General features: G+C 40.2%; 1 protein-coding gene across 5 annotated transcripts in view; it reads left to right on the top strand.

The window, feature by feature from the left end:
• Nucleotides 1–7,863, top strand: part of LOC124716908 (serine/arginine repetitive matrix protein 2-like) — a 182,455-nt gene extending 174,592 nt beyond the window's left edge. For 3 of the 5 annotated variants that reach the window (XM_047243470.1, XM_047243471.1, XM_047243472.1), the window contains one exon: nt 2,264–7,863. In XM_047243470.1, coding sequence (XP_047099426.1) covers nt 2,264–7,179 — 4,916 coding nt within the window. In that variant the 3' untranslated portion in view covers nt 7,180–7,863. The remainder of the gene's footprint in view (nt 1–2,263) is intronic. The other 2 variants (XM_047243474.1, XM_047243473.1) reach the window with 2 other exon arrangements.
• Nucleotides 7,864–24,881: the final 17,018 nt, after the last annotated feature.

The raw sequence follows: 24,881 nt of genomic DNA, 5'->3' as shown, positions 1-24,881 counted from the left end.
AGTTGGAAGCAGTTGTGGCCCAGTGACATGACTTAATTATTTGGGAACATGAAGTCCATGAATGGCTGCAAATGGTCTCCAAGTAGCCGAACATAACTATTTCGTCAATGATCAGTTCAGTTTGACCAGAGGACGCAATCCATTCCGTGTAAACACAACCCACACAGATCATGGAGCCACCACCAGATTGCACAGTGCCTCGTTCGCAACTTGGGTCCGTGGCTTCGTGGAGTCTGCGCCCCACTCTCACTACCATGAGCTATTACCTACTGAAATTGTGTCCTATCTGACCAGGCCATGATTTTCCTGTCATCTAGGGTCCAACTGAAATGGGTACGAGCCCAGGAGAGGTGCTTCCATTTAATGTCTAGCTGCTAGCAGAGCCGCTCACATCATTCATCTGCTGCCATAGCCCATTGATGCAAAATTCCTCTGCACTGTCGTAACAGATACGTTTTTTCTACATCTCACATTGATTTCTGTGATTATTTCACACAGTGTTGCTTGTCTGTTAGCACTGACAACTTTGAGCAAACATAAGTGCTCTCGGTTGTTAAGTGAAGGCCGTCGATCACTGTGTTGACCGTGGTGACACGTAAGGCCTAAAATTTGGCATTCTCAGCACACTCTTGACACTGTTTATCTTGGAATATTGAATTTCTTAATAATTACCAAAATGGAATGTCACGTGTCTAGCTCCAACTACAATTCCGTGTTCCAAGTCTGTGAATTCCCACCGTGTGACCTTAATCACACGGAAATCTTTTCACGTGGATTACCTGTGTACAAATGAGAGGTCTTCCAGTGCACTGCCGTTTTATACCTTTTGTATACAATACTATCGCCACCTGTATATGTGCGTGTTGCTGTCCCGTGACTTTTGTCACCTCAGTTTATATCAGCATTGGATATTTGGTATCAGCTCTTTTTTACTAATTTGAATGTAAAGTAGTACCTTGCCAACCATCACACCTTCGAACTTCAAGTTAATTATGACTGCAGAGTGAAGGACATCTGATTGAAAAAAGCCGTTGCTAACAAGTATATTTATGTTACATTACAGTGATAGCAGTTCAAAGCATTTTCCTACAAGTCTCTATCACACAGCGATACGATGTCACATAGAATGGCAACAGATGACGGAAGGAATGCAAGAACTTGTAACTTAAGAGCAATTGCAGATCATAGCTGAAGATGGAGTAATCGCTGATAAATGATGTGGCAACTCAAAAAATTTCATTTGTGCCATGAAAACCAGTAAAATAAAATTTTCTCTCATGTAAAAGAAAAAGAAAGGAAGAACTGGTTCACTGAAATTTGGATTCTTACCGGGAAACAAGCTGAGAAAAGAAAATACTTTGTTCGCCAAGTCTCCACCATATCATGAGTTCTTTTCCTTTTATTAATGCAGATGACTGTCACACATTGGAACTGACTGCTTCTGACACAACCCAGTATGTATTACAACTCAACTTTTAACTTGGAAATCATGTGGGAACTGTACCTTCAAATGGCTCTGAGCACTACGGAACCTAACATCTGAGGTCATCAGCCCCCTAGAACTTAGAACTACTTAAACCTAACCAACCTAAGAACATCACACACATCCATGCCCGCGGCAGGATTCGAACCTGCGACCGTAGCGGTCGCGCAGTTCCAGACTGAAGTGCCTAGAACCGCTCGACCACACCGGCTGGCAACTGTACCTTTTAAACATTTATTTGTATCATTGTGGATCATACGCGAATCAAATTTAATTCTTTTGGTAATGCTTCTTTCATGGTATTGTGATTTTTCACCAGTAGTAGCGTATAACTTAGTGCTCATCATGTAGTTGTTGGACATGATCTATGCAGTATAATTATCCAATTACAGAGTTATCATTATATACTGTGTATGATAGCATAGCTACAGTTATTATATGAACACACTTTGTTTTAAATATTTTATTCATGTAGAATAAAAATTTTGTTTCAGAAATAAGCACGTAAAAGTTGAATTTTTTGTCAGTTGTAAGTCGTGTAGCATATAACAAATTTAGAGGGGGCAGTTATAACTGTGTGTGTGAACTGAATGAATGGGTGTCTGAGAGCTTGTTTCCCCCCTCCTATATATTATATGTTTGTGCAATTCCTCTTTAAGTGTTGTAAATACCATGAGCACATTATGGGCTCTTTGTAAATGTAAAGAGGAAGATCTCGTAAAAATTTTTGTACATCGTAAATTTATCGATTACATTTAGTGATAAGTTATGCACATACAGCAGAAGAGCCAGTGTCGATGGAACGCTATCTAGTGCTGCAGAGGTGCCAGGACGCAATCCGTTCACTACTTGTGGACGAGGGGCTCGACATGCCGGGCCGCTTCGTGCTGCGTCAACGTAATATCCAGCCACTCTACATTGGAGGCAGGAGTGTCCCGAGTGACCAGTGCTCACCACTTCTGCGTGACTGGCATGTGCGTCTTCTCAGATTTACTGCCCCACCTGTGGGGACAGCACGATACCTTCTGCAGCAGCAGGAAAGAGTTAAGGAGGCGGCAGCACAGGGGTCATCTGCACCTGAACCCCCACAGACACAACCTGTCACTCCAAAGCCACCTACCCCAGCCTCAAAGCAATCCCAGGCTCCACCTACACAAAAGCAGGCGCATTTGACCCCTCCTGCCACTAATAAGCCCTCAGCAAATTTGACACCAGACCTTCTAAGAAAGGAACCACAAGTTATTAAGGGCCCAGTTGTGGTAAAAGATCAGGCGAAGGGAAAAGAGCAGGAGAAGGAAAAAGAGCAGGCGAAGGAAAAAGAGCAGGCGAAGGAAAAAGAGCAGGCGAAGGAAAAAGAGCAGGCGAAGGAAAAAGAGCAGGCGAAGGAAAAAGAGCAGGCGAAGGAAAAAGAGCAGGCGAAGGAAAAAGAGCAGGCGAAGGAAAAAGAGCAGGCGAAGGAAAAAGAGCAGGCGAAGGAAAAAGAGCAGGCGAAGGAAAAAGAGCAGGCGAAGGAAAAGGAGGGGTTCGAAAAGAAAACCCATGAACCGGAGGCAGACGAGAAACAGGAACATGTTACGAAGCCAGAGCCTGCAAAAGTGCGGATACTGAACACCGAACAAAAACTGGAGGAGGAAAAGTGCCCAGTGTGTGTTGAACATGCAGCTAAGTGGCGTAGGAATGCGTCAGTAAATACACCGCGTCATTTTCTCAAGCCTGCTTCTCGTGATGCACAGGTGCAGGCAGACTTCATTCCAGTTACGGGGGAGGTTGGTGGTGCACCTGTGAAACCGGCTGTCGAGTGTGGCTCTCAACAGACACAGACGGTGGTACGTGTAGGATCCTTTTCTTGTTTTGACACCACAACTGAAAGAGTGATAGAGCAGAGGCAAATTCTACGGAATCATCTCCACAAGAGACTTCTTCAGTTGTACCATGAAAAGGTAATCGGGTGGACTGAGATGATGATGTTACGGAGTAAAGTGAAGAGCACAGTGCAGTCACTCCTTCCGTTCTCACTTGCATCAGTTAAAGCAAAGAAAGTGGCTCGTTTACAAAAATTGGCTGCGAAAAAGAAAAAGAAAGAAGGAAGTACTACGATTGAAGCTCGAGCTGTTACACAGTCGTGTCTTCCATTGTCACTTACATCTGTTAAGAAAAAGAAGAAAAATCTAGTGCAGAATTTGAACTCTGAAAAGAAAAAGAAAATGGGTAGTTTGCAGAATTTGAAAGTGCAAAAAGCTGAGAAAAAGCAAATGAAATCTTCTCCTTTGCATGGGACAGAAGAGTTATTAGAAAAGATTCAAAGGAGTGCAGAACAGGTTAGATTAGGTACGTACGTCGTAAGTAAGAGACACGTGCATGGTGAGGGCGAAGTGAATGCACCTGATGTAATGACCGTAGATGATGGCACGGAGGAGATACAAAAAGGCATTGAGGCTGCTCCTTATCCAAATATTTGTGCTGCAGTGAAATCAGCTGACAAAACTGGGGCTACTGGCAATGAGGTAGGTGCAGGAGAAATATTGAGGCGGCCAGGAGCTATAACACCAACTGCTGAAAATTTTAATAACACTAACGAAAATAACACTACTTCACCAGTGGGTGATGGTAGTCGGAGTCCAGACCCTGAGAAGCAACAATCTCAACAAGAGGGTGAACACACTCAAAACATACAGAATCTTGTTTCTTCCAAATTGCCGGATAATGTAGATGATAAAATGGCTGCTAGAGAAAAGACACAAGTAGATGACACAGGGAAGGCTGAAGTGAAGACAAATTCAGGAAGACATGCAGAGGCAGAGAAATCCCAAAAAGAGAGGACAGATGATGTTTCTCTAAATGCAAGAACACTTGAGAATCTGTCCAAACGAGAAGGTCGTAGTTCAAACAGTCCAGTGCAGTGTGTTTCCCCCACATCACAAAAAGAAGAGGAAAGCAAACCATTAGTTACAAAAGAGATATGTTCAGAGAACTTGGAAAGTACTGAAGTGAGAAAAGGTGCAGAAACAGCAATAGAAAGAGAAAAGAGTTCTTCAAAAGTGAAGCAAGATGCAGAAGGCAGTACAAAAGAGGTGGTAACAGTAGACTTGGAAAATACAAATATGGAAAAAGATGCAGAACCATCCAAAAAGATAGAAAAGCCTCTGTTGAAAGAACAGCAAGGTGGAGATGACAGTAGAGAAGAGGTGGTAACAATAGACTCCGTAAATGCAGAAGTGGGAAAAGGTGTAGAACCATCGAAAGAGAAAGAGAAGCCTATGTTGAAAGAGCAGCAAGATGGAGAAGATAGTAGTAAAGAGGTGAAAACAATAGACTTGGAAAATAAGGGGGTGGGAAAAGATGCAGAACCGACCAGAGAGGAGAAGCCTGTGTTGAAAGAGCAGCAAGATGGAGAAGACAGTAGAAAAGAGGTGGAAACAATAGACAAGGAAAATGCACAGGTGGGAAAAGACGTAGAGCCACCCAAAGAGAAAGAGAAGCTTACATTGAAAGAACAGCAAGATGGGGAAGATATTAGAAAAGAGGTGATAACAATAGATTTGGAAAATACGGAGGTGGAAAAAGATGCAGAACCATTCAAAGAGAAAGAGAAGCCTATGTTGAAAGAGCAGAAAGATGGAGAAGACAGTAGTAGAGAGGTGAAAAAGGTAGACATGGAAAATTTGGAAATGGGAAAAGGTGCAGAATCATCTAAAGAAAAAGAAAAGCCTGTGTTGATAGAACAGCAAAATGGAGAAGACAGAAAGAAAGATGTGGTAACAATAGGCCTTGAAAATAAGAATATGGGAAAAGATGCAGAACCCTCCAAAGAGGAAGAGAGGCTTATGTCAAAAGAGCAGGAATGTGGTGAAAATAGTAAGAAGAAAGAGGTGATAACTATAGGTTTGGAAAGTGAGGAGGTAGGAAAAGATGCAGAACCACCCAAAGAGAAAGATAAACCTGTGTTGAAAGAGAAGCAAGGTAGTGAAAACCTTAAAAGAGACAAGAGCTCAGATGATGTGGAAAGTGCTAAAATGGACAAAGGTGCAGAGTCATCTAAAGAGAAAAAGAAATCACCTTTCAAAGAAATGAGGGATGGAGAAGACAGTATAAAAGAAGTTGTAACAGTAGACTTGGAAGATACAAAAGTGGAAAAAGATACACAACCACCCAAAGAGGAAGGGAAGTCTCTGTTGAAAGAGCAGCAAGATGGCAAAGACAGTAAAAATGAGGTGATAACAATAGATTTGGAAAGTGGGGAGGTAGGAAAAGATGTGGAACCATCCAAAGAGAAAGAGAAAGAGGAACTTATGCTGAAACAGCAGCAAGATGGCAAAGACTTTTTAGGCAGGAGTTCAAATGATGCAGAAAGTAGTAAGATGGACAAATATGCAGAGTCATCCAAAGAGATGGGAAATTCTGATTTTAAACGGAAACAAGAGGAAGGTGAAGGAAGCAGTAAAAAATTGTGTTCCTCAGACACACACACAGACAGTACCGAGATGAAAAAAAAAGCAGAACTACCTAGAGAGAAATCTCCTTCCAAAGAGAAGCAAGATGAAGACCATAAAAAAGATATGAGTTCAGATGTCTCAGAAAATTCTAAGTTGGGAAAAAATACAGAGCAATCTAAAGAGGAGAAGTCATCTTCAAAAGAGGAGCAAGACGGTGGACGTAATAAAAAAGACGGGAGTGTAAAGGGCTCAGATAGTTCTGAGGTAGAAGGAGGTGCCGAGTCATGTAGAAAGAGGGAAAAATCTCCTCCTAAACGAAAGAGAGATGAGGCTAGTTCTAGGGAAGGCTCACCTCCTCACAAGGCTAAACGAGCTGGCAGCCCAGCAGGACAAGTGAAGGATACTGCTACCGGCAGTCGTCCGCCAAATACCGAAGGGGACTGGCGTGGGTCTAGTGGTCGTGGAAGGGGTCGAGGCACCGAAAGTATAAGGGGCGATCGTGGAAGGGGCAGAGGTATGGACGAGAGAGGCTCTGGCAGGTGGAAGGGACGGCCAGAGGAAGATGATTTTGGTTCTTCGGGCAGAGGTAGGGCTCGATACCGTGGTAGCCCCCCTCTGTGGGACAGGTCGGGGCGAGGCAGTTCGCCTCCGTTGGACAGGTCGGGGCGAAGCAGTTCGCCTCCATGGGACAGGCCAAGTCGTGGCAGCCCCCCTCCGTGGGACAGGTCAGGTCGTGGCAGCCCCCCTCCGTGGGACAGGTCGGGTCGTAGCAGCCCCCCTCCGTGGGACAGGTCAGGTCGTGGCAGCCCCCCTCTGTGGGACAGGTCAGGGGGAGGCAACTCCCCTCTGTGGGACAGGTCAGGACGTGGAAGGAACTTTGACAGTCATAGGGAACTTGATAGTGATTGGCCCAGAGATCATGACACCAGAAGCAGAAATTATGATGGATCACCTTCTTGGAATCGTGGCAGAGATTTTGATTCTATGTCCGGGAGGCGGGGAGATTACCGTGATGAATTTGAAAGTCCGTCACTGTCTCGGAGGTCGAGGGGCTACGATGGCGATTTTGAAGTTCTTCCGACGGGGGGAAGGTCGAGTCACTATGACAGTGACTTCAATGGTCCTGCCATGGGGGGAAGGTCGAGGGGTTATGACGATGACTTTGGTGGAAGCAGGCGGTACGATGATATGGACAGAGAGTGGCGCCCGAGCAGGGATTATGGTGGAGGAGGTGGTGGCGGCTCTTGGAGAGACAGGTATTAAGCCACAAAATGTATTCCTTGAAACTAAAATTTATGACACCATATTTTATGTTGTGTTAATGAAATTTGTAGGTACTTGTATGTAGTGATGTCTCATAAATTGAATGGCTATCACAAACGCATAACAACAGTGAGTGATTATGTAGTAGTATTTGCACCACACTCACACAAAATTTTGGTTTCACACGAGGGTAAGTTTTTGTTTGGTGCTTATCAAATGATAAATAAATAAGTGAAAAAAGTGAAATATGATTGTTATCAATTTTTCAACACATTCTTGGTGATGTAGGCATTAGACATTCCATTTTTCACTACAAATTGTCTTCATAATGATCAAAAAGTATCATTAATAAAGCTGTACATTCAAAATTATTTACCGGTTGTAGTTTCAAGCTGTTTTAATTAATTTTCTAGTTGAGACCAGTGTATATTGTGTGTGCAGATATTAAAATCTTTATTGTTTTTTGTGCAATGAATCTGTTTCATTCATTTTCTTTCTTTGTCAATATAAGGCACAGTAGTACTGTGATTATGATGTTTGTTTAAATGCATAATATTAGAAAATTGTTGACTTGTTCACATAGCATTTGAAATGAGCTAATCATATGTACTTGAAAATTTGTCAATGTGTATTCAATTTTATGTGGTCAGATGCACTGTTGTGATTTGTAATGTATGTAGTTGTAGTGTATGATATCTCAAAATAAATAATTCGTTAAATGTGGATTCTGTGAAATTTTATTGGCACAGGCCAACATCGTGCTTTCATCAAAACATCCGACCCTTAGAACACACAGAATTCTTCAGAAGGTGTCAAGATACGAGTTGTATTCAAAAAGTAAGGGTAATTGGCTTATCGTTAAATGTCGGCAGCTCGGGATGAAGTTCCACAATCCAAGCACTGTGGAAGTCATTGTTTCAGTTCAGTATGTCTTTGACTGTGGGTGAAAGCAAACGTCTTAAAAACTCTTCCCTCAAGAAAAATACGGAGTGCGTGCCATAATCAGTTCCGTGTGCAAAAGGATCTACAGATACTCAAATGCATCAGTAGTTGTGCCTAGTTTATGGGCGTTTATTAATGAATGAATGAATGAGTGAGTGAGTGAGTGAGTGAGTGAGTGAGTGAAAAAAACATTAGACAGTTAGTGCCATACAAACGTGCACAATGAAGAGGTGGCTATCATTATCATATGAAGAGTGAAAACCAAATACTGCAGTCTGGTTGAAGGTGGACAGTTGGTGCTGCCCTGGTTGAAGATGGACTGTTGGTGCTGTGGCTGACAAGTTTCCTCGTACTGGATGCATCACTCTGTACCCATTTCTAACAGAAAAACTCGGATATAACTGTCTGCAATATGAATACCAGAAACTGCCCGCACACTGCTACGTGCAGAATAACTTGTCCTATGCACAGATATACGCCCTCGTCGTGACTGTCGAACGGGTGGACACCTCGGTTGCCTGTAGCCTGTTCCTCTGTACACTGAGTCCATTGGGAGCAGCCCTCCCATTTATATATACAATACAATACTTTTCGTATATTCTATTCAGGCATTGTTGATTTGTAAAACCTTTAATATATCAAAGTGAGCCTCACACCATCAATATTTTTGTCATTTGGCAACACAATTTTATAAGATCAAGGTGTCGAACATACAAAAGAAAGCGTATGCTGCAGTTACATTAGCTCTAACAATGGAAAACAACAAAAAGGAGGAAGTGTGTCAGAGAATAAAAAAGGATTGACTTGTGTCACATGTTAATTTACTGACTGAGATCGAAACATTGTTCCCAGAACATTTTGTAAACTGTTTTTGCTAAATCCTGCATCATATGATAAATTATTAATGTCAATATAACATACAGTAGGGAATAAAATACGTTGCTGTAGCTTAGAAGATCAGTGAGATAAGTGTTTATGGGAAGGCTTCGAGTGTAGAACTCTCACCCCCCTACAGCACATTCCAATTTTTACAATTGGACCTCCACCACCATCATTGCCTCCCCTCCCCTCCCCTACTGACATTTACACAGGAAGGAACCATGGTGCCAAATTGTTCCGTGTGTAACCTACCAAAGATTAGCATTTCTGATGGGAACTTTTCAATCGTCCACTTGGCAGCCACGACCACACGTGCAGTGGATAGCATCTCTTGTGTTTGAAACAGTGCATCAAGGACAGTGGTTTGAAGACAACGAGGAACTTGAGACAGATGCTTGTCAACTGGTTCAGATCCCTGCCACAGAAGATTTCTGCTGTGGGATTAAAGAAGCCGGTGCCACATTACACAAAGTGTTAACAAATGAATGGCAACTACGTGCAGAAGTGAAGTATTTCGTACGAAAGTAAAGCTGCGAGTAAAAGCTTTTTCTCACACCCCTTACTTTTTGAACAGACCATGTTCCAATCTGCAGTGTCCTGAGAACAGAGAGAGACTGTCAAAACTCGCTGTGTCCACTGCGTTAACCCTCTTGGAACCATCTGTCGTGTTGCAGCCACATGTTGTGTGATGACTATATGTCTTGGATGAAGAAGCTGTGAATGGAAATGTCAATTGAAACAATAATATGATACTTTGTATGACCTTTTGTGCCCTGGATTGGAAAGAAAATATGTGATTTATAACATGTCTTCGTTTGATGAAAAAGCTTGGCTCACTGTGGAGTTTTGAGTAGAGATGGGCAAAACTGTTCTTTTCAGAGATCGGATCAGAACTGTTCACTCCCTGAAATGAACTAGCTCTTTTTCATGACTCACCACTCATTCACAATAGAAAATAAATGGAAGGCAATTTGCCCTTTAAACTTGGTTTATTCCAGTACTATACCTGTATTTTGATCTTATTTGATCCTATTTTGAAGTAACACAGATGATGAGTAAGAATTTTGTATTGTTTATTGAAATTTCCATTATATGACAAAGTTTTTGATTATTGATTTATTTTGCACTATGTTGGTTTTTTGGGTGATCGGAAAATGTTGTAACTTGAGATTTACATTAACAATATATTTGGCTATAATGAATTAAAATTTCATTAACCTCGTACAAATACATCACAAGCCATATATTTTTAAAGTGAACGTTTCCTTCCGAAGACGCCTAAAATCGCAAAAACCGTACCAGAATATGAAAAAAAAAAATAAAAAAAAATTGACTAAGATTAAAGTGCTGCATATAGCCTTACGCAGAATAAAACAAGGAAAAGATTGGTGTATCACATTTTGCGATACGTTTATCGGTTCGCTCGTAATTAAAGCATAAATTCGAGTGTCCATAATAAAAATCCTATAGTAAGAGGAGTCGTCAGGAACCTAATCTGATCAGTTTAAACAAATAAAAATAAAATAAAAACAAATGATGTATACATAACATAATAATGTAATATACATAGCGGTATTACTACGAAGAACAATATCCAGTAGAGACGAACTCCGATGCAGGGCGCTGAGTCAAGCAGGTCGAGCCGCGAGCTATATTACTTCGTGAGCTAAGACCGCAGAGACCAGAGTAACACGTGAGTTGCTTTGCTCAAAGCTCTGGCTAGAGTCGAGAACGGTGGGATGAGCGTTGAGCGGGCGAGTTCCGAGGGTGGGGGGAGCGGTGAACGGCCACCAGTCACTCGCTCCGAGACAAATCATCCGTTCTCTTGCGAGCAGGTTGTTGCAAGTAGTTCTTATGTTCTTCGCTAGGAAGCTCTCTGTCCTGTTGCTCGCATCAACTGCCCAGAGGGCAGGACGTGCGACTGAAACGATCGCCGACGGAGTGCGATGCCAAGTTAAGCTGCGCCAGACACTGCATGCGGCAGAGGAAGCACAGAGACGGCACGGCATATGTGAAACACAAAATCCAATGGGGCATTGCACAGTGCAGGCAGCCAAGGTAGAAGCAGGGCAGAGACCGGCGCTGGCTGTGTTGTGTGGCGTGTAGTGTGCTGTAACCAGCAGAGGCCCCGCTGATATGCTCTCTCTCTCTCTCTCTCTCTCTCTCTCTCTCTCTCTCTCTCTCTCTCTCTCTGCTGTGGGAAACGTTTGGAGCTACCATTCTTTTTTCTGAATCACTGATTGTTCACTCCCTTGAAAGATTCAACTCTATGAATCAGTTCAGGAGTGGATGCCCCATCTCTAGTTTTGAGCCCATGTGACTGCCTCTCTCTGTTCCACAAACATCTTTATTCGAGGACAACTGCAGTCTAAACCCTGTGATTTCACACTGCAAGTATTGCAGGTTTGAAAGTAATGGTGTGAGAGAGAAATGACCCTCTGCGAAGCGACAGACAACTTGAGTGAAGAGATTTGAGAGATACACAAGAAACTCTCACTCTCCTATCGCTGTTACAGTAGAACCTTGCTTATCCATCCCTTCGGAACCGGGAGCATGGTCAGAATGCAAGAATGGTTGAATTATCAGAGGAACACTTTTATTGACCCACAACATCGCAGTAGGATACAGTACAACTTTAATTTTCAAGTGGAAGTACTGTCTGAAATATTGTTCCATGTTAAAACAGTAACAGAACAAAAAGAAAGTGTTGACACACTAGATAATCTTATGCAAAAGAGTTATGTATTATAGTGTCGGTACTATAAAATACATTTTTATCGTACTTTAAGATAATGTTACAGTGAGTGAGTGTTTAATATCTGTACATAACTTATAACAGTATTGCACTGACAGCTGATTTTCACTTAACTGTTTAAAACATGAGAAATCACATGGTAAAAAATGTTTTGTTCTTAAGCAGGACAAAGAAAGTCTGTTATGTTCTTTTGCTTAGCTGACGACAACTTCGATTTTGCTGCAATGTTTGACAGCCTTGTTTTTGCAACAATGTTCCGCCATTTCCTAATCCACAAAATATATGCTAGGGTAGATGTAGAGTTTTGTTCGGTGTAATGAAGGGCCATATCAGTGCACTTTTTTACTATCTGTGTGTGATACTCGAGCCATAGGTTGATTGTCTTCATTGTCATCACCACCTTTCTTGTTCTCTATCGGTTGTTTGTTCTACATCATCAGTGATTTGGCCTCCAGTTATTACTGCTTCTGTTGTGCAGTCGATGTCAGCTGTACCGATCAATTCATTCATGTCATTGGGCTCAATGTCCTGTTGTAAGGACAGTGTCATATATTTACATTTAGTTGGTACCATAATTTAGTTTTACACACTATCATATGTATGAAGAAAACTCTCTAATCTATAAAACAAATATGTGCCCGATAACACTTATTGCTTGAATTAGCAGCAAGTTATTTAATAATAAAAGTCATTGAACTATTGCACCTAGCAGTGGTCAATCACCTGCTGATCCATATCGCAGAAGACGAGTCATCGACAAGTCCGGTCTTAACTGTAGCAGTGACCTGTCTACATAAACAGACACTGGAAATTGGACAGTCAGACTAAGTGAGGAGTCGGAGTGTTGGATTAGAAAGGTTCTACTTTTGTAAAAGTAATTAAAAATAGGGCTCGGTGTGTGTGTGTGTGTGTGTGTGTGTGTGTGTGTGTGTGTGTGTGTGAGAGAGAGAGAGAGAGAGAGAGAGAGAGAGAGAGAGAGAGAATATGCACATGCCATTTTGTGATTTTGAGATATAAAATTGTACATCAGCGGTAAGAACATAGAAGATTGGCTGGGAGTGGTTGATGACAAATACCAGTTGCTGAAAGCCACCAGCTACTCAGTATTGATGTGCCAGCATTCTTCCCCACAACCTAAATGGAGTCATTCCCATCTGTTGGGGAATAGTGCACAGCTATTGGTTTATGACTGCCAGCTTCACCCATGAGGCATCCAGTGTGCAGTGTTTGTGATATTTGTATTTTTGGTGCCACATTTTGATTGTGTTTTGTAGTCAGTTAAGAGGGACAGAGGCTAATTTTCCAGTTTATCTGCCATCTGTTTTGTCGGACAAAGATAACAATGTGGTACACCATTTAAAATTTCGAGAAATGGCTAATTGGCTTTCAAAAGAATTAGTGAAAAATAATTTAATTTGTTGTCTGTTTATTCAACCATTTTCTATTTAGCAATTTCCTGATAAGTCTTGATTTTGTATGTATTGTGTTGTTGATTTTGCCTGTTTACCTGTGCCGCACTTTCGGTAATGCACATCTTCCTGCGCTAGTGATAAGATTGACCAATATGCAGTGCTTGTGGCATACAGATTTCTGTACCTCTTAGTTTAAGTGTGTGAATTTTATATTCAAACAGTAAGTTCAAGGTTTGTGTATCAGCTAAACAGGCCTCTATTTTAATAGAACAACAGACAAATGTCATGCAACTTTAAGATTCCGTATAAAACATCCAGTCTGTTCCCTAAATTACTAGGGATAAGATTTAATATGTAACTAGGGTTAGGTCACTCATTTTACTTTGTAAATGGTAAGAGGGGGATGCATTTCTTTTCTTACTTTAATGTTATCATTTTGTATCAGGGTTTGATTTGCAAAGCCTAACATAAAGGTTGTGGATTCAGTTCATGGATTCTTATGCTGTGAATGTCTTTAAAATTTGAACCATGTTGATCTGACTCTTTCAACAAGGATGATGATAACTTCACTGTGAAATCGTGCAATGACAGACTTCCGGACTCACATTTTAGAGTACCAGTGTTCAGTTTTCCATCTGGCCATCCAGATATAGTTATGCTCTTATATCTGCTAATTGCAAATTCCAGAATATTTCTTGGGTGACTTACTTCCCATAATGTCCAGTCTGAGCTTGTGCTAACTGTGTATGTTGTTGACATAACATTAAACCCTAAAGTTACTTCCTTATATTGTTCTTCATCATTATCAACATAGATAATTTGTCTTTGTGATTCAAGTCGACAACTTTTGCACCAATGGAATAGCCCAAAAACAGATAAACTAACCATATATACTGTCTTGATGTTGGGCCACTGACACTGCTTTGCAGAATCAAGACATACATTCATGGAGGCAAAGAATGATTTTTTTGGGGGCCACGTGACCACTACTCAACTGAGTGGTCTCCAGCGGTGGAAGCGACTGGTCTAGCTACAATGTGCATTTCATGTCATTCTTGTACACGTTCAGTTGGCATACAGCAACAACTGGCCTCTGTGTCATTGTTACAGGTATAGAATCAAGAGCTTCAGCATAACAGTGCAATGAAAGGGTGGAATCATACAACAAAGTGGTCCCCATGTCTGCCAGTGCCAGTTTCTGGTCTGGAAAAATTTAAGCAAGATTTTTGAAGGCGCTGTGTGCTGTCATTCTGCTGACATTCAAGTATTAGAGAGCAGAGGATACTTGCTGGTTAAAATGTCAATAAACTGATCATAATGCAATTTAATTTCTTTGGTACTGTCATAAAATATTTTCTGTAAACTATGCACCAACCAAATTGCCACAGTGGTTATCACACAACTCTTCAGGAAGAGAAGGCTTTTTAAATTCCCTCCCCAACCACATTAAATAGGTTTTTATTTAGTTTTCCTGAATTGGTTAACATGAATGCTGGAATGATTTCCTGGACTTTCCACTAGCCAAGTTTTTTCAACAAGATTTTAAATCGTAATCTCCACAGATTGTCCAGATCAATGCAGGTGTTTTTTTTTATATAAATCTTAGTTGTTCTCTGCTACATGAGTGACATGCTTTGATGTAGCATTTGGTAAAGCTTCCTGTAGCTGCAGTGTGAGTCCATGCTAAAACCTGAGTGTGTAAAAATACCTAAAATTAAACCTCAGCCCGTAAGCTATGTAAAGAAACTGCAGGTATATGGAAGGAGCAATGAGGAGAAGAAGAGGAAGAACGTAGGGTATATGAATGTAATCACTTAAAAATTAGTTGGTTTCACTGTCATTACTTATAACAATAACCATACATTAGGATGTATAGAATCCAGAATGTGTTCTATGAACTAACTTAAAATTTTTGTATGATAAACATTTAAATGTACCTGTCTGACTCCTCAAAAACTGTACAAGTGTTGGACAAAATAATACCCTCAGCCTGACACACAATTTTGGGAGCTTGCTTTTCAGCTTATCTGTGAGGTGCCAGTGTTCTCTTTAGTTCAACATGATAATATATCGACACAGTGCCACAATGATCATAAACACTGAATTATTGCTCCATACACTTCCAAAGAATTCTGTGTTTATGATAATTGTGGCACTGTATGGATCTATCATCATGTTGACCCTTATGAGGAAAATAAAATGTTTTGACACGGTTGTCCAGTTACCGTGCTATGAACTTCATTTAAACCACTTCGACAATTATGTATATGGTCAGCACGTTGGAGTGTCGTTAACTGAGAAAGTATGTTATAATTGAAAACTGATTCATTCTACATCAGTGAGAAATAACACTTAAGACTCATGAAACAGGTAATAATCTATCATTGATCCACCGTAGTTTGTATTGTGGGGGCACTGGGTGGAAGGGGCGGGGGAGACAGTAAAGAGCCTTTTATCCACAGTTGCTTTGCAAGGAATAATGTAAGACATCCTTGATCATTGCTCAGTATGTGTATGCATCAATCTCCAGGATAACTGGGGCAGAATTTGATGTCTTATTAGGTGGGAGTTCGTATTATTTCGTCCAACCACTGTGTATAACACTCTGTCTTCTTTTGTCACATTCATCATTGCACTTTCTGGAATGACTGTGCAGTATCTTGCACAAATGAATCACCTATGTATTGTCCTTTTGGTTTAAGGTAGGTTTTAGAAAATCTTGTGCTTTATGTATTTAAGTAAGTATTTCATTTTGTAAATATTACAAAGAATGAGTTTAATTATGGAAACAATTGTGCTTAAAAGGAGGAAAACATTTGTGCTTAAAAGGAGTTCTGCTTGGAAATTCAACTACAGTGCATGATGAAAAGTGCCTTATTTGCCTCATTTGCTGCAAATAAATTGTATGAAGGTAAGTCAAAAAGTAAGCTTGATGTGATCGTAAAGTATTAAATCTTGTAATATACAATGGCATAAAGATGTTAAGATTTAAAAGCAAAGACTTGATCTGCTGCCAAATATGTTGCATACATCCACAAGCAGTTTCTTTTCAGAAATGCACTAAAGACAAATGCAGGGAGTTTACATTTTGTTTTAGATGATAAAAACCTAAAAAGACTTGTTAATATCTGTCAAAGAAAGCAACAGCATCGGTAAAGTGATTTCTCATCTACATATTATAGGGTAATTCATAGAGTATCTTCGCAACAATGGGCATAGAAACAATGGTACAAAAAAAGAATATGGTAATAACAAGTGAAACATACACTACTGGCCATTAAAATTGCTGCAAACGCGAAATTTAACTGACGGGGAGAAGATGCTGTGATATGAAAATGATTAGCTTTTCAGAGCATTCACACAAGGTTGGCGCCGGTTGCGACACCTATAACGTGCTGACATGAGGAAAGTTTCCGACCGATTTCTCATACACAAACAGCAGTTGACCGTCGTTGCCTGGTGAAACGTTGTTGTGATGCCTCGTGTAAGGAGGAGAAATGCGTACCACCACGTTTCCAACTTTGATAAAGGTCGGATTGTAGCCCATCGCGATTGCGGCTTATCATATTGTGACATTGCTGCTCGTGTTGGTCAAGATCAAATGACTGTTAGCAGAATATGGAATCGGTGGGTTCAGGAGGGTAACACGGAACGTCGTGCTGGATCCCAACGGCCTCGTATCACTAGCAGTCAAGATGACAGGCATCTTATCCGCACGGCTGTTACGGATTGTGCAGCCACGTCTCAATCCCTGAGTCAACAGATGGTGATGTTTGCAAGACAACAGAACAGTTAGACGACGTTTGCAGCAGCACAGACTATCAGCTCGGAGACCATGGCTATGGTACCCTTGACGCTGCATCACAGACAGGAGCACCTGCGATGGTGTGCTCAACGACGAACCTGGGTGCACGAATGGCAAAACGTCATTTTTCGGATGAATCCAGGTTCTGTTTACAGCATCATCATGGTTGTATCCGTGTTTGGCGACATCTCGGTGAATGTACATTGGAAGCGTGTCTTCGTCATCGCCATACTGGTGTATCACCCAGCGTGATGGTATGGGGTGCCATTGGTTACATGTCTCGGTCACCTCTTGTTTGCATTGACGGCACTTTGAACAGTTGATGTTACATTGCAGATGTGTTACGACCCGTGGCTCTACTCTTCAATGGATCCCTGCTGAAACCCTACATTTCAGCAGGATAATGCACGACCGCATGTTGCAGGTCCTGTACGGGCCTTTCTGGATACAGAAAATGTTCGACTGCTGTCCTGGCCAGCACATTCTCCAGATCTCTCACCAACTGAGAACGTCTGGTCAATGGTGCTCGAGCAACTGGCTCGTCGCAATACGCCAGTCACTACTCTTGATGAACTGTGGTATCGTGTTGAAGCTGCATGGGCAGCTGTACCTGTACATGCCATCCAAACTCCGTTTGACTCAATGCCCAGGCGTATCAAGGCCGTTATTATAGCCAGAGGTGGTTGTACTGATTTCTCAGGATCTATGCATCCAAATTGTGTGAAAATGTAATCACATGTCAGTTCTAGTAAGATACATTTGTCCAATGAATACCCATTTATCTTCTGCATTTCTTCTTGGTGTAGCAATTTTAATGACCAGTAGTGTACATAGCACAATTGTAGGTTCCAGAAGTGACAATTATAACAATTGTTGTTGCTCCTGTTCTTGGTGAATGGTGTGTGCAATAGCTTCCCTCAGTTACGGATTATTAGACAATGTTATCAATGTGATCGCACATTTTAAAGTGTACTGAAATTGTATCTGCTCGTATAAGACTTTCTGAGAGAGGGGAGGTGGGTTTGCACACGAGGCCCTCATGTATGTGGGTTTTATTATTTTTTCCCCTCTTTCTTTTTAGTTTTTAAAAAAGAGAGAAGCTGAACATAGTTAAATGTAAATCACTATATGGGAAAAAAAGTAAAATGGTCAGTATCATGCCATATTTTTCACTGAGGTGTATTATAATTGTAAAACAGACTCATTCTACCTCAAAATGGGAAGTCACAATTTCCTCTTGAAAACCTGGGGATAATCAGAATTTGGTTATGGGGTTAGCTGTAACAGAAATCAAAAACAAAGCAAGCAACTAGCAAGGAAATGTTCATAGACTTCAAAAATTATGAAGTGGTATTACAGAAAATTATATTCTCAGCAATCATTAATAATGGACAGTGAATTCTGTATTGACTGTTTTTATAATCGTTTGATACATAGTGATTAACAAGTTATAATGTAATGTGATATTTAGTGTTTTCCTGACTCCACTAATTGAAGACACCGGTTACAGCGCCTAATACAGTTCACAGTTCCGTTTGCAAGCACAGTATTTTTATGGCTGGCATAATCGTTTTTGTCAGATGATCTGAATGAGCATCTTTAAATGTGCTTGATGGCTAGATTCCAATCATACCTTGCTATATTTTAGTGCAAAAAATTAAAGCTAGCTTGGCAACAGTTGATTGATTGCCTGTTTTGATCAGCTGTGTCAAAAGTTTCTTGGATATCAGCTTTTTTTTATTTCTTTTGTATCTCTCTTTATACATATATCAAGACCAGTTTCATATGTGGGAAATCTGAATTTTTTACAGGCTCGTCTGTGTATGGCTCGTATTTCTTTTAATTAGAGAGATGATCTAAGAGAGACAGAAAATTATTGTAATCTTATGTCTTATTAGCCCTGATCGTGTTTAACTTTTGTTGATGGCAGCGAAATTCATTGGATCCCATGTTCGTGTAAGAGTGTACGGATATTTTGGGACAATGGATTGGTCTCAATCTCTTTATTACAGATCACCAAATGAATACAATAGTCTCAGAGTTAATAGTGAAATACGTCCAAAGGTGATATAGTACAGGAGAAAAACAAAAGGTGTCAATATACAATAGAAGGCAATTAAACATATAACTAGTTTCAGACCATGTAATTCTACAGAAGATAAAGATCAGGCTAAAATACACTGGAAGGTGAGTGTTGCATTACCCCATTAACAATAGAGGACTGTGTTGAAATTAAAAGCTTTCAAGATGTCTTTGTTGGGGAAAGCTATCAGTGAACCACTAAGAACCACTTCTCAGCGGAAATATGTAGAAAGTAATTTCCTGTACTCTGCTAAAAGATGGAAGCTCACACATAACAAAATGTGAGTGGGTATTCAGAAAACAATTTGGAACATCACTACTGTATGCTAAATTTATATTTCTTAGTCACTTACAAGGTTGCTATTGCTTTCTACTCAAGACAGCAAATTTATAATTCCTACTTCTGCCAGTTGCAAGGTTACAACGAAGTTTCTGAATATGCATAACATATTGCCCATTGTAATTCGTCAGCTCTATTTATTTCATTGTGGGCCAGATTCACGAGCAAGCTATTAGTGCAGACAATTCCCAGAATGTCCCTGATGAAGAGTGCTGGGGGGGCCGCTGTCACTGTGCATGTGAGCCAGACCTTTTGGAGAACCCTCACTTTGTGATCACGGAATTCTGCAGCAAACCCCACACTTAAAAAAAACTGGATGAGTGAGCACTTCTTCCTATCAACTATTTTAAAATGTGTTTTACCGTTCTTATATCTTTTTATTTGTTCTAGTTGTAGTCTGTTATCTATACTGCATACATAAACACTCATTCTGCATTATCATTAGATTAAGTAACATTGCTTTTGTAAAGGGAAAAAAAAAAAGGATTGACAAGTATTAATACTATGACTACTACCCTTACTGCTAGTTATCTTTTATTACCACCATTATTATCAGTGTTGTTCTTGTTCCTTTTTATTTGTTATTGTTTTTACATAAACAATAATTATTAACCCTAACTATAGCTTTCTATCTCCAGCATATTTAGCTAACTGCATCTGCTTACTCAATTTATTACCATGCTGTTGCATCGGTTGCATCCTAGTCCACGGACTGAGAGTGCTGTAGCCCATAGGGACACTGCAAGAGAAACTGCTTCTGATGGTCTTTGCTGTATAGCTTTAGTCTTTGTGTGCACATCTTAACTTCAACTCCCTGGCTGCAGTGGGCACACCTTGGTGAGAGTACATACTGTCGTATCCAATGTATTGTATTTGGATGTCTACCTGTGTGACTGTGATCTTACAGATTCCCCCTTGTACAGGCCAATACTTCAGCAGTGCTGCCTTTCCAGGAGTTGAGAGTTGATTCTAAAGTGATGTGCCTTCCACCTCTTTCTGAATACTTTGTCAACAGTTTTGTTCCACTGGGTCAGTCATCATTCAGCACCAGCCACTTCTTCATACAAAAGGAATTTCCACTGGTGTGCTCTGGAATGTCTTCTGTACGATAGGCTACTTCTTCATCGTCCTCCTCCTCCTCCTCCTCTTCCTCCTCCTCGCTTATTTGTCAGATTTGATCTTCATCCAGTACATAGCTGCTTTCTTCCTTAATTGTATTTGTATGTCAAGTGTATCTATTTTGAACATCTCCTGAACTCAGGTTCGGCTCGTAGTTTCCGTACTGGGGAAGGCTGCAACATTTACCGATCAGAACTTAATCTGGACCTGGGGTTATGCTACAGATTACTCTGTCACCTCAACCAAAATTCCAGGGGGTGGGGGGAGACAATATCACACTCTAGCCAAATGTTTACATACTGTATCTTCTTTCCATTTCATAATCAACTACTAAATAATATCAAAAGCTAACTCAAAGATAAAATTTATAGATAACTTATTTATCCCCAAATGTCATGTTTCCAACAGTTTACCACAGCAAATGGTACTAAAAGTTGTGGTTTGGAGAGCTCTTTAATGTGGTGTATGTTAGCTTCACTGCATGCTTAATGTTTTTGGTATTTTCATTGTTCATTCCCTTTGGATATGAGAAGTAGAATGTGAAAAGTGTGTGCAACTTGATTGGACACCCTTAGGCTGAAAACGCCACAGCCTTCAAGACGTGCATAAGAGCTGTACTCTGAGGAAGCCAAGCCCCCAAACCTCTGCTTAATTTCTGAGGGGCATTTTAAGGTGCCGCCATTAGGCTAGCTACTACCTGTTCAAAAAACATCACTTGGTATTACATATCAACAGTTCCAAAAACATTGACTGGGATTATTTAAATCTTGTGGGAAGTAAGAGGAATGCGTTTGATAATTTAAATCTGTAATACTTTATTCAGAAATTTATTTTAATACGTATTTTGGAGCGGATCAGCCTCAGAGCCTTCAACTATGAGCTGTGCCTGTGTGAACCAACTCCTTTGTTGCACCAAGAGCTCCTGATAACTACAGTGGAATCCTTGTTGTGCTCTTGTTTACCATTTGTACTTAAGTTATCAATGGCAGCCTGGGACTCCAGACAATTGCACTCACTATTTTCATTGATAGCTTGTAATTGTGTCTAGTCAAACTTATTATTTTCATTATTTTTGTATCTCTAGTGATACCAATGGCTCATTATTTCGCTCCTGTAAATGTTGCATTATGTTGCAGCTGTATAGGGGATGGGGCTAACATGTCTCATAACACAGGGTCTCAGGTTGATCCTTGTGGGCTATTATTGGAGATAGTTTTTGTTTTAAGGGTTGCAGGTTTTGCTGCATTGTACTTAAGTGTAACTCAGCTCCCTCCGGCGGTCAAGAGGCTCCTCGGCAATTTCAATTACTATAACAACCCCATTTTAGTACGGAGATTATCTCGCAGCTTATTGTCTTTTTGGCGGTATCCTCTTTGAGAACACTGACTGATGAGATCAAATTCCATAATTTAGTCTTTGGTAATGCTGCATTTTGAAATTATGATTAAAAACGAAGTATGGAAGTGAGGAAAATTGTTGTAATGAGAAAAAAATGGGCCTGTCACTGAAAGTCCCTGCATTTCTGATAATTTTAATGATATTTTTCTTTCAGGTGCAAATAATTTAGGTTTGACATATTGTCAAACTGATAGCTTACAACTTCTAAGGTGAGTGTTCCAAAATAGTTCTCTGTTGGTCAGATTCTGTGCTTCATTATATTTTAACAGGTTTTCTTCAAACAAATGTTTCCAAAGACAAACTTATTCATACTACCATTTAAATACTGCGTAGCATTAAGAAGCGTATACTCACATTGAGTGAAATAAAGAAATAAAATACAATTCATGCAGCAGTTAGTGATGCATAAGCACACAAATACGCAGTGGTAAAAGAACTAGTTTCTTAATCTTCTCCAAGCCAAGACTTCAGGTAACACAATGCTACTTTTCAAAATAGCACTATAGAAAATTTAATCGAAGTTGGGGAACGAATGAACGAGTTCAGGTGGTGGAGAGGAACTGACCCAGGTCACTGTGGCAACCCCAAAATATTCACGTGTCAGTGTAAAGATGGGGTAGAAATACATGAACAGCCACTTTATATGGTGCAGACTTCCAAAACAATCCAAGTCCTAATTATTTATTTGTAATTTCTGCTACCAGTCACTTTCTTATTTTTTGTTTTATTTTTAATTTAGCATAGTACAACGTTTCGAACATGTTCTGTTCATCATCCAGTGTTTATATATACAGAAAAATGTTACTTAAAAATAAATTGTCTTAATTTACATTGACTTACAAGGGAACCTCCCCATCGCACCCCCTTCAGATTTAGTTATAAGTTGGCACAATGGATAGGCCTTGAAAAACTGAACACAAATCAATCGAGAAAACAGGAAGAAGTTGTATGTAACTATGAAAAAATAAGCAAAATATACAAACTAAGTTGTCCAGCAAAAGATAGGCAACATTTAGGATAGTCTAACTTCAAGAGCGCCGTGGTCCCGTGTTCCCGTGGTTAGCGTGAGCAGCTGTGGATCGATAGGTCAACGGTTCAAGTCCGCCCTCGAGTTAAAATTTTAATTTCTTATTTTCGCAAAGTTATGATCTGTCCGTTCGTGCATTGAAATATCTGTTCACTGTAATAAGTTTAGTGTCTGTGTTTTGCGACCGCACCGCAAAACCGTGCGATTAGTAGACGAAAGGACGTGCGTCTCCAATGGGAACCGAAAACATTTGATCGCAAGGTCATATGTCAACCAATTCCTCCACAGGAAAACACGTCTGATATATTCTATACGACACTGGTGAAGGCATGTGCGTCACATGACAGGAATATGTTGTCGACCCACCTAACTTGTACACTTGGCAAATGGGTAAAAAGATTCTTCTACCTTGCCCGATTTAGGTTTTCTTGTGGATGTGATAATCACTCCCAAAAAAGTGATGAAAACATAAGAGTTTGTCACGTAAACTGAAAATAAAATATTAAACTTTTCACTGGAGACAGGACTTGAACCACGGACCCCTCGTTCCGCAGCTGCACACGCTAACCACGGGACCACTGCGCTCCTGAGATCGCGCTATCCTTGATGTTGCCTATCTTGCGTATGGACTACTCAAATTGTATATTTTACTTATTTTTTCATAGTTCCACACAACTTCTTCCTGTTTTCTCGATTGATCTGTGTTCAGTTTTTCAAGGCCTATCCACTGTGCCAACTTATAATTGAATCTGAGGGGGGTGCGATGGGGAGGTTCCCTTGTTAGAACTGTTTGTACATTGTTCGCTACTGTAGTGGCATTGGGGGGGGGGGGGGGGGGGGACAGTGAATGGCCAGAAATCAATGTCAGTGTCACACCAGCCCATACAGTAACAAACAATGGACAAAGAGTTCTAGGTTAATTTAGTTTAAGGCAATTTATTTTTAAGTTACATTTCTCTGTATAAATGCCTGATGATGAACAGAAATGCTCAAAACGCATTGTATTGTATTAGATTAAACATAAAACAAAAAATAAAAAAGTGATTGGTAGCAGAAATTACAAATAAATAATTATACTACAGTCACAGTTCACAAACATAGCCATTGTGGCCGAAAATAAATAAACCCAAGTTCTCTCAGGGATTGACGCATTTATATCAGTGTGATTCTATACCATCCACAAAGAAACTGATCCATTGCCTTAGAGATACTGGAGAAGGAAAATAGATTTTACTTCCTTTAGGTTTTTAAGACAGCCCATGATGCATGACAGCACAATGAACATAAAAAATTTTAGTCATAGAGGCAATAAGGAAACATTGTTTCTTCTTTATGCCATATGAAACTTCAACATTTTCAAATATAGTCATGATCACATTTTGTGTAACCACAAGACTATGGGAATGATGGTAGAGCTACCTTTACAATTACATAGCTTGTGCCATGCTTCTCAGCTGAAAGACTACTGTTAATATGAAAGACTTCTGTTTAAAATGTACTTGACCTCTGCTATTCTCCGTAAATAAACACTGCCTTTGACAGGAAAGTGGATAAACATGAACTCATGGGACTGCATTACACATTTTCATTTGTTGGTACACCAGGTTACAAACACTTCTGTGTTCCACAATAGTCTCTCCTTTTCATTTGCCTTCTTTAGAGGACATTTGACAGTAATATCTCTACTAGAACCTTTATTTATTTATTTTTAATGAAGTTCACATTGGATTGGTGTCGTGACGTAACATGATGTGTATCACATGCATTCTGTCTGCTCAAAATAGTGTCAAAAATGCAGTTATAAAAAAAAAAATTGTGTAATGTCAGTATAGAAAGATAGGAACCAAGGTTTGGAAATGAGGTGTTTATATTGGGTTATTCACATTGTTTAGCAACCCACATGGAGACAATACAAAAACTATGGAAATAGTCTCATACCGTGA

Source organism: Schistocerca piceifrons, chromosome 9 (assembly GCF_021461385.2).
Source record: "Schistocerca piceifrons isolate TAMUIC-IGC-003096 chromosome 9, iqSchPice1.1, whole genome shotgun sequence".
NCBI lineage: Eukaryota > Metazoa > Arthropoda > Insecta > Orthoptera > Acrididae > Schistocerca > Schistocerca piceifrons.
This window is presented reverse-complemented; position numbering and strand designations above follow the sequence as displayed.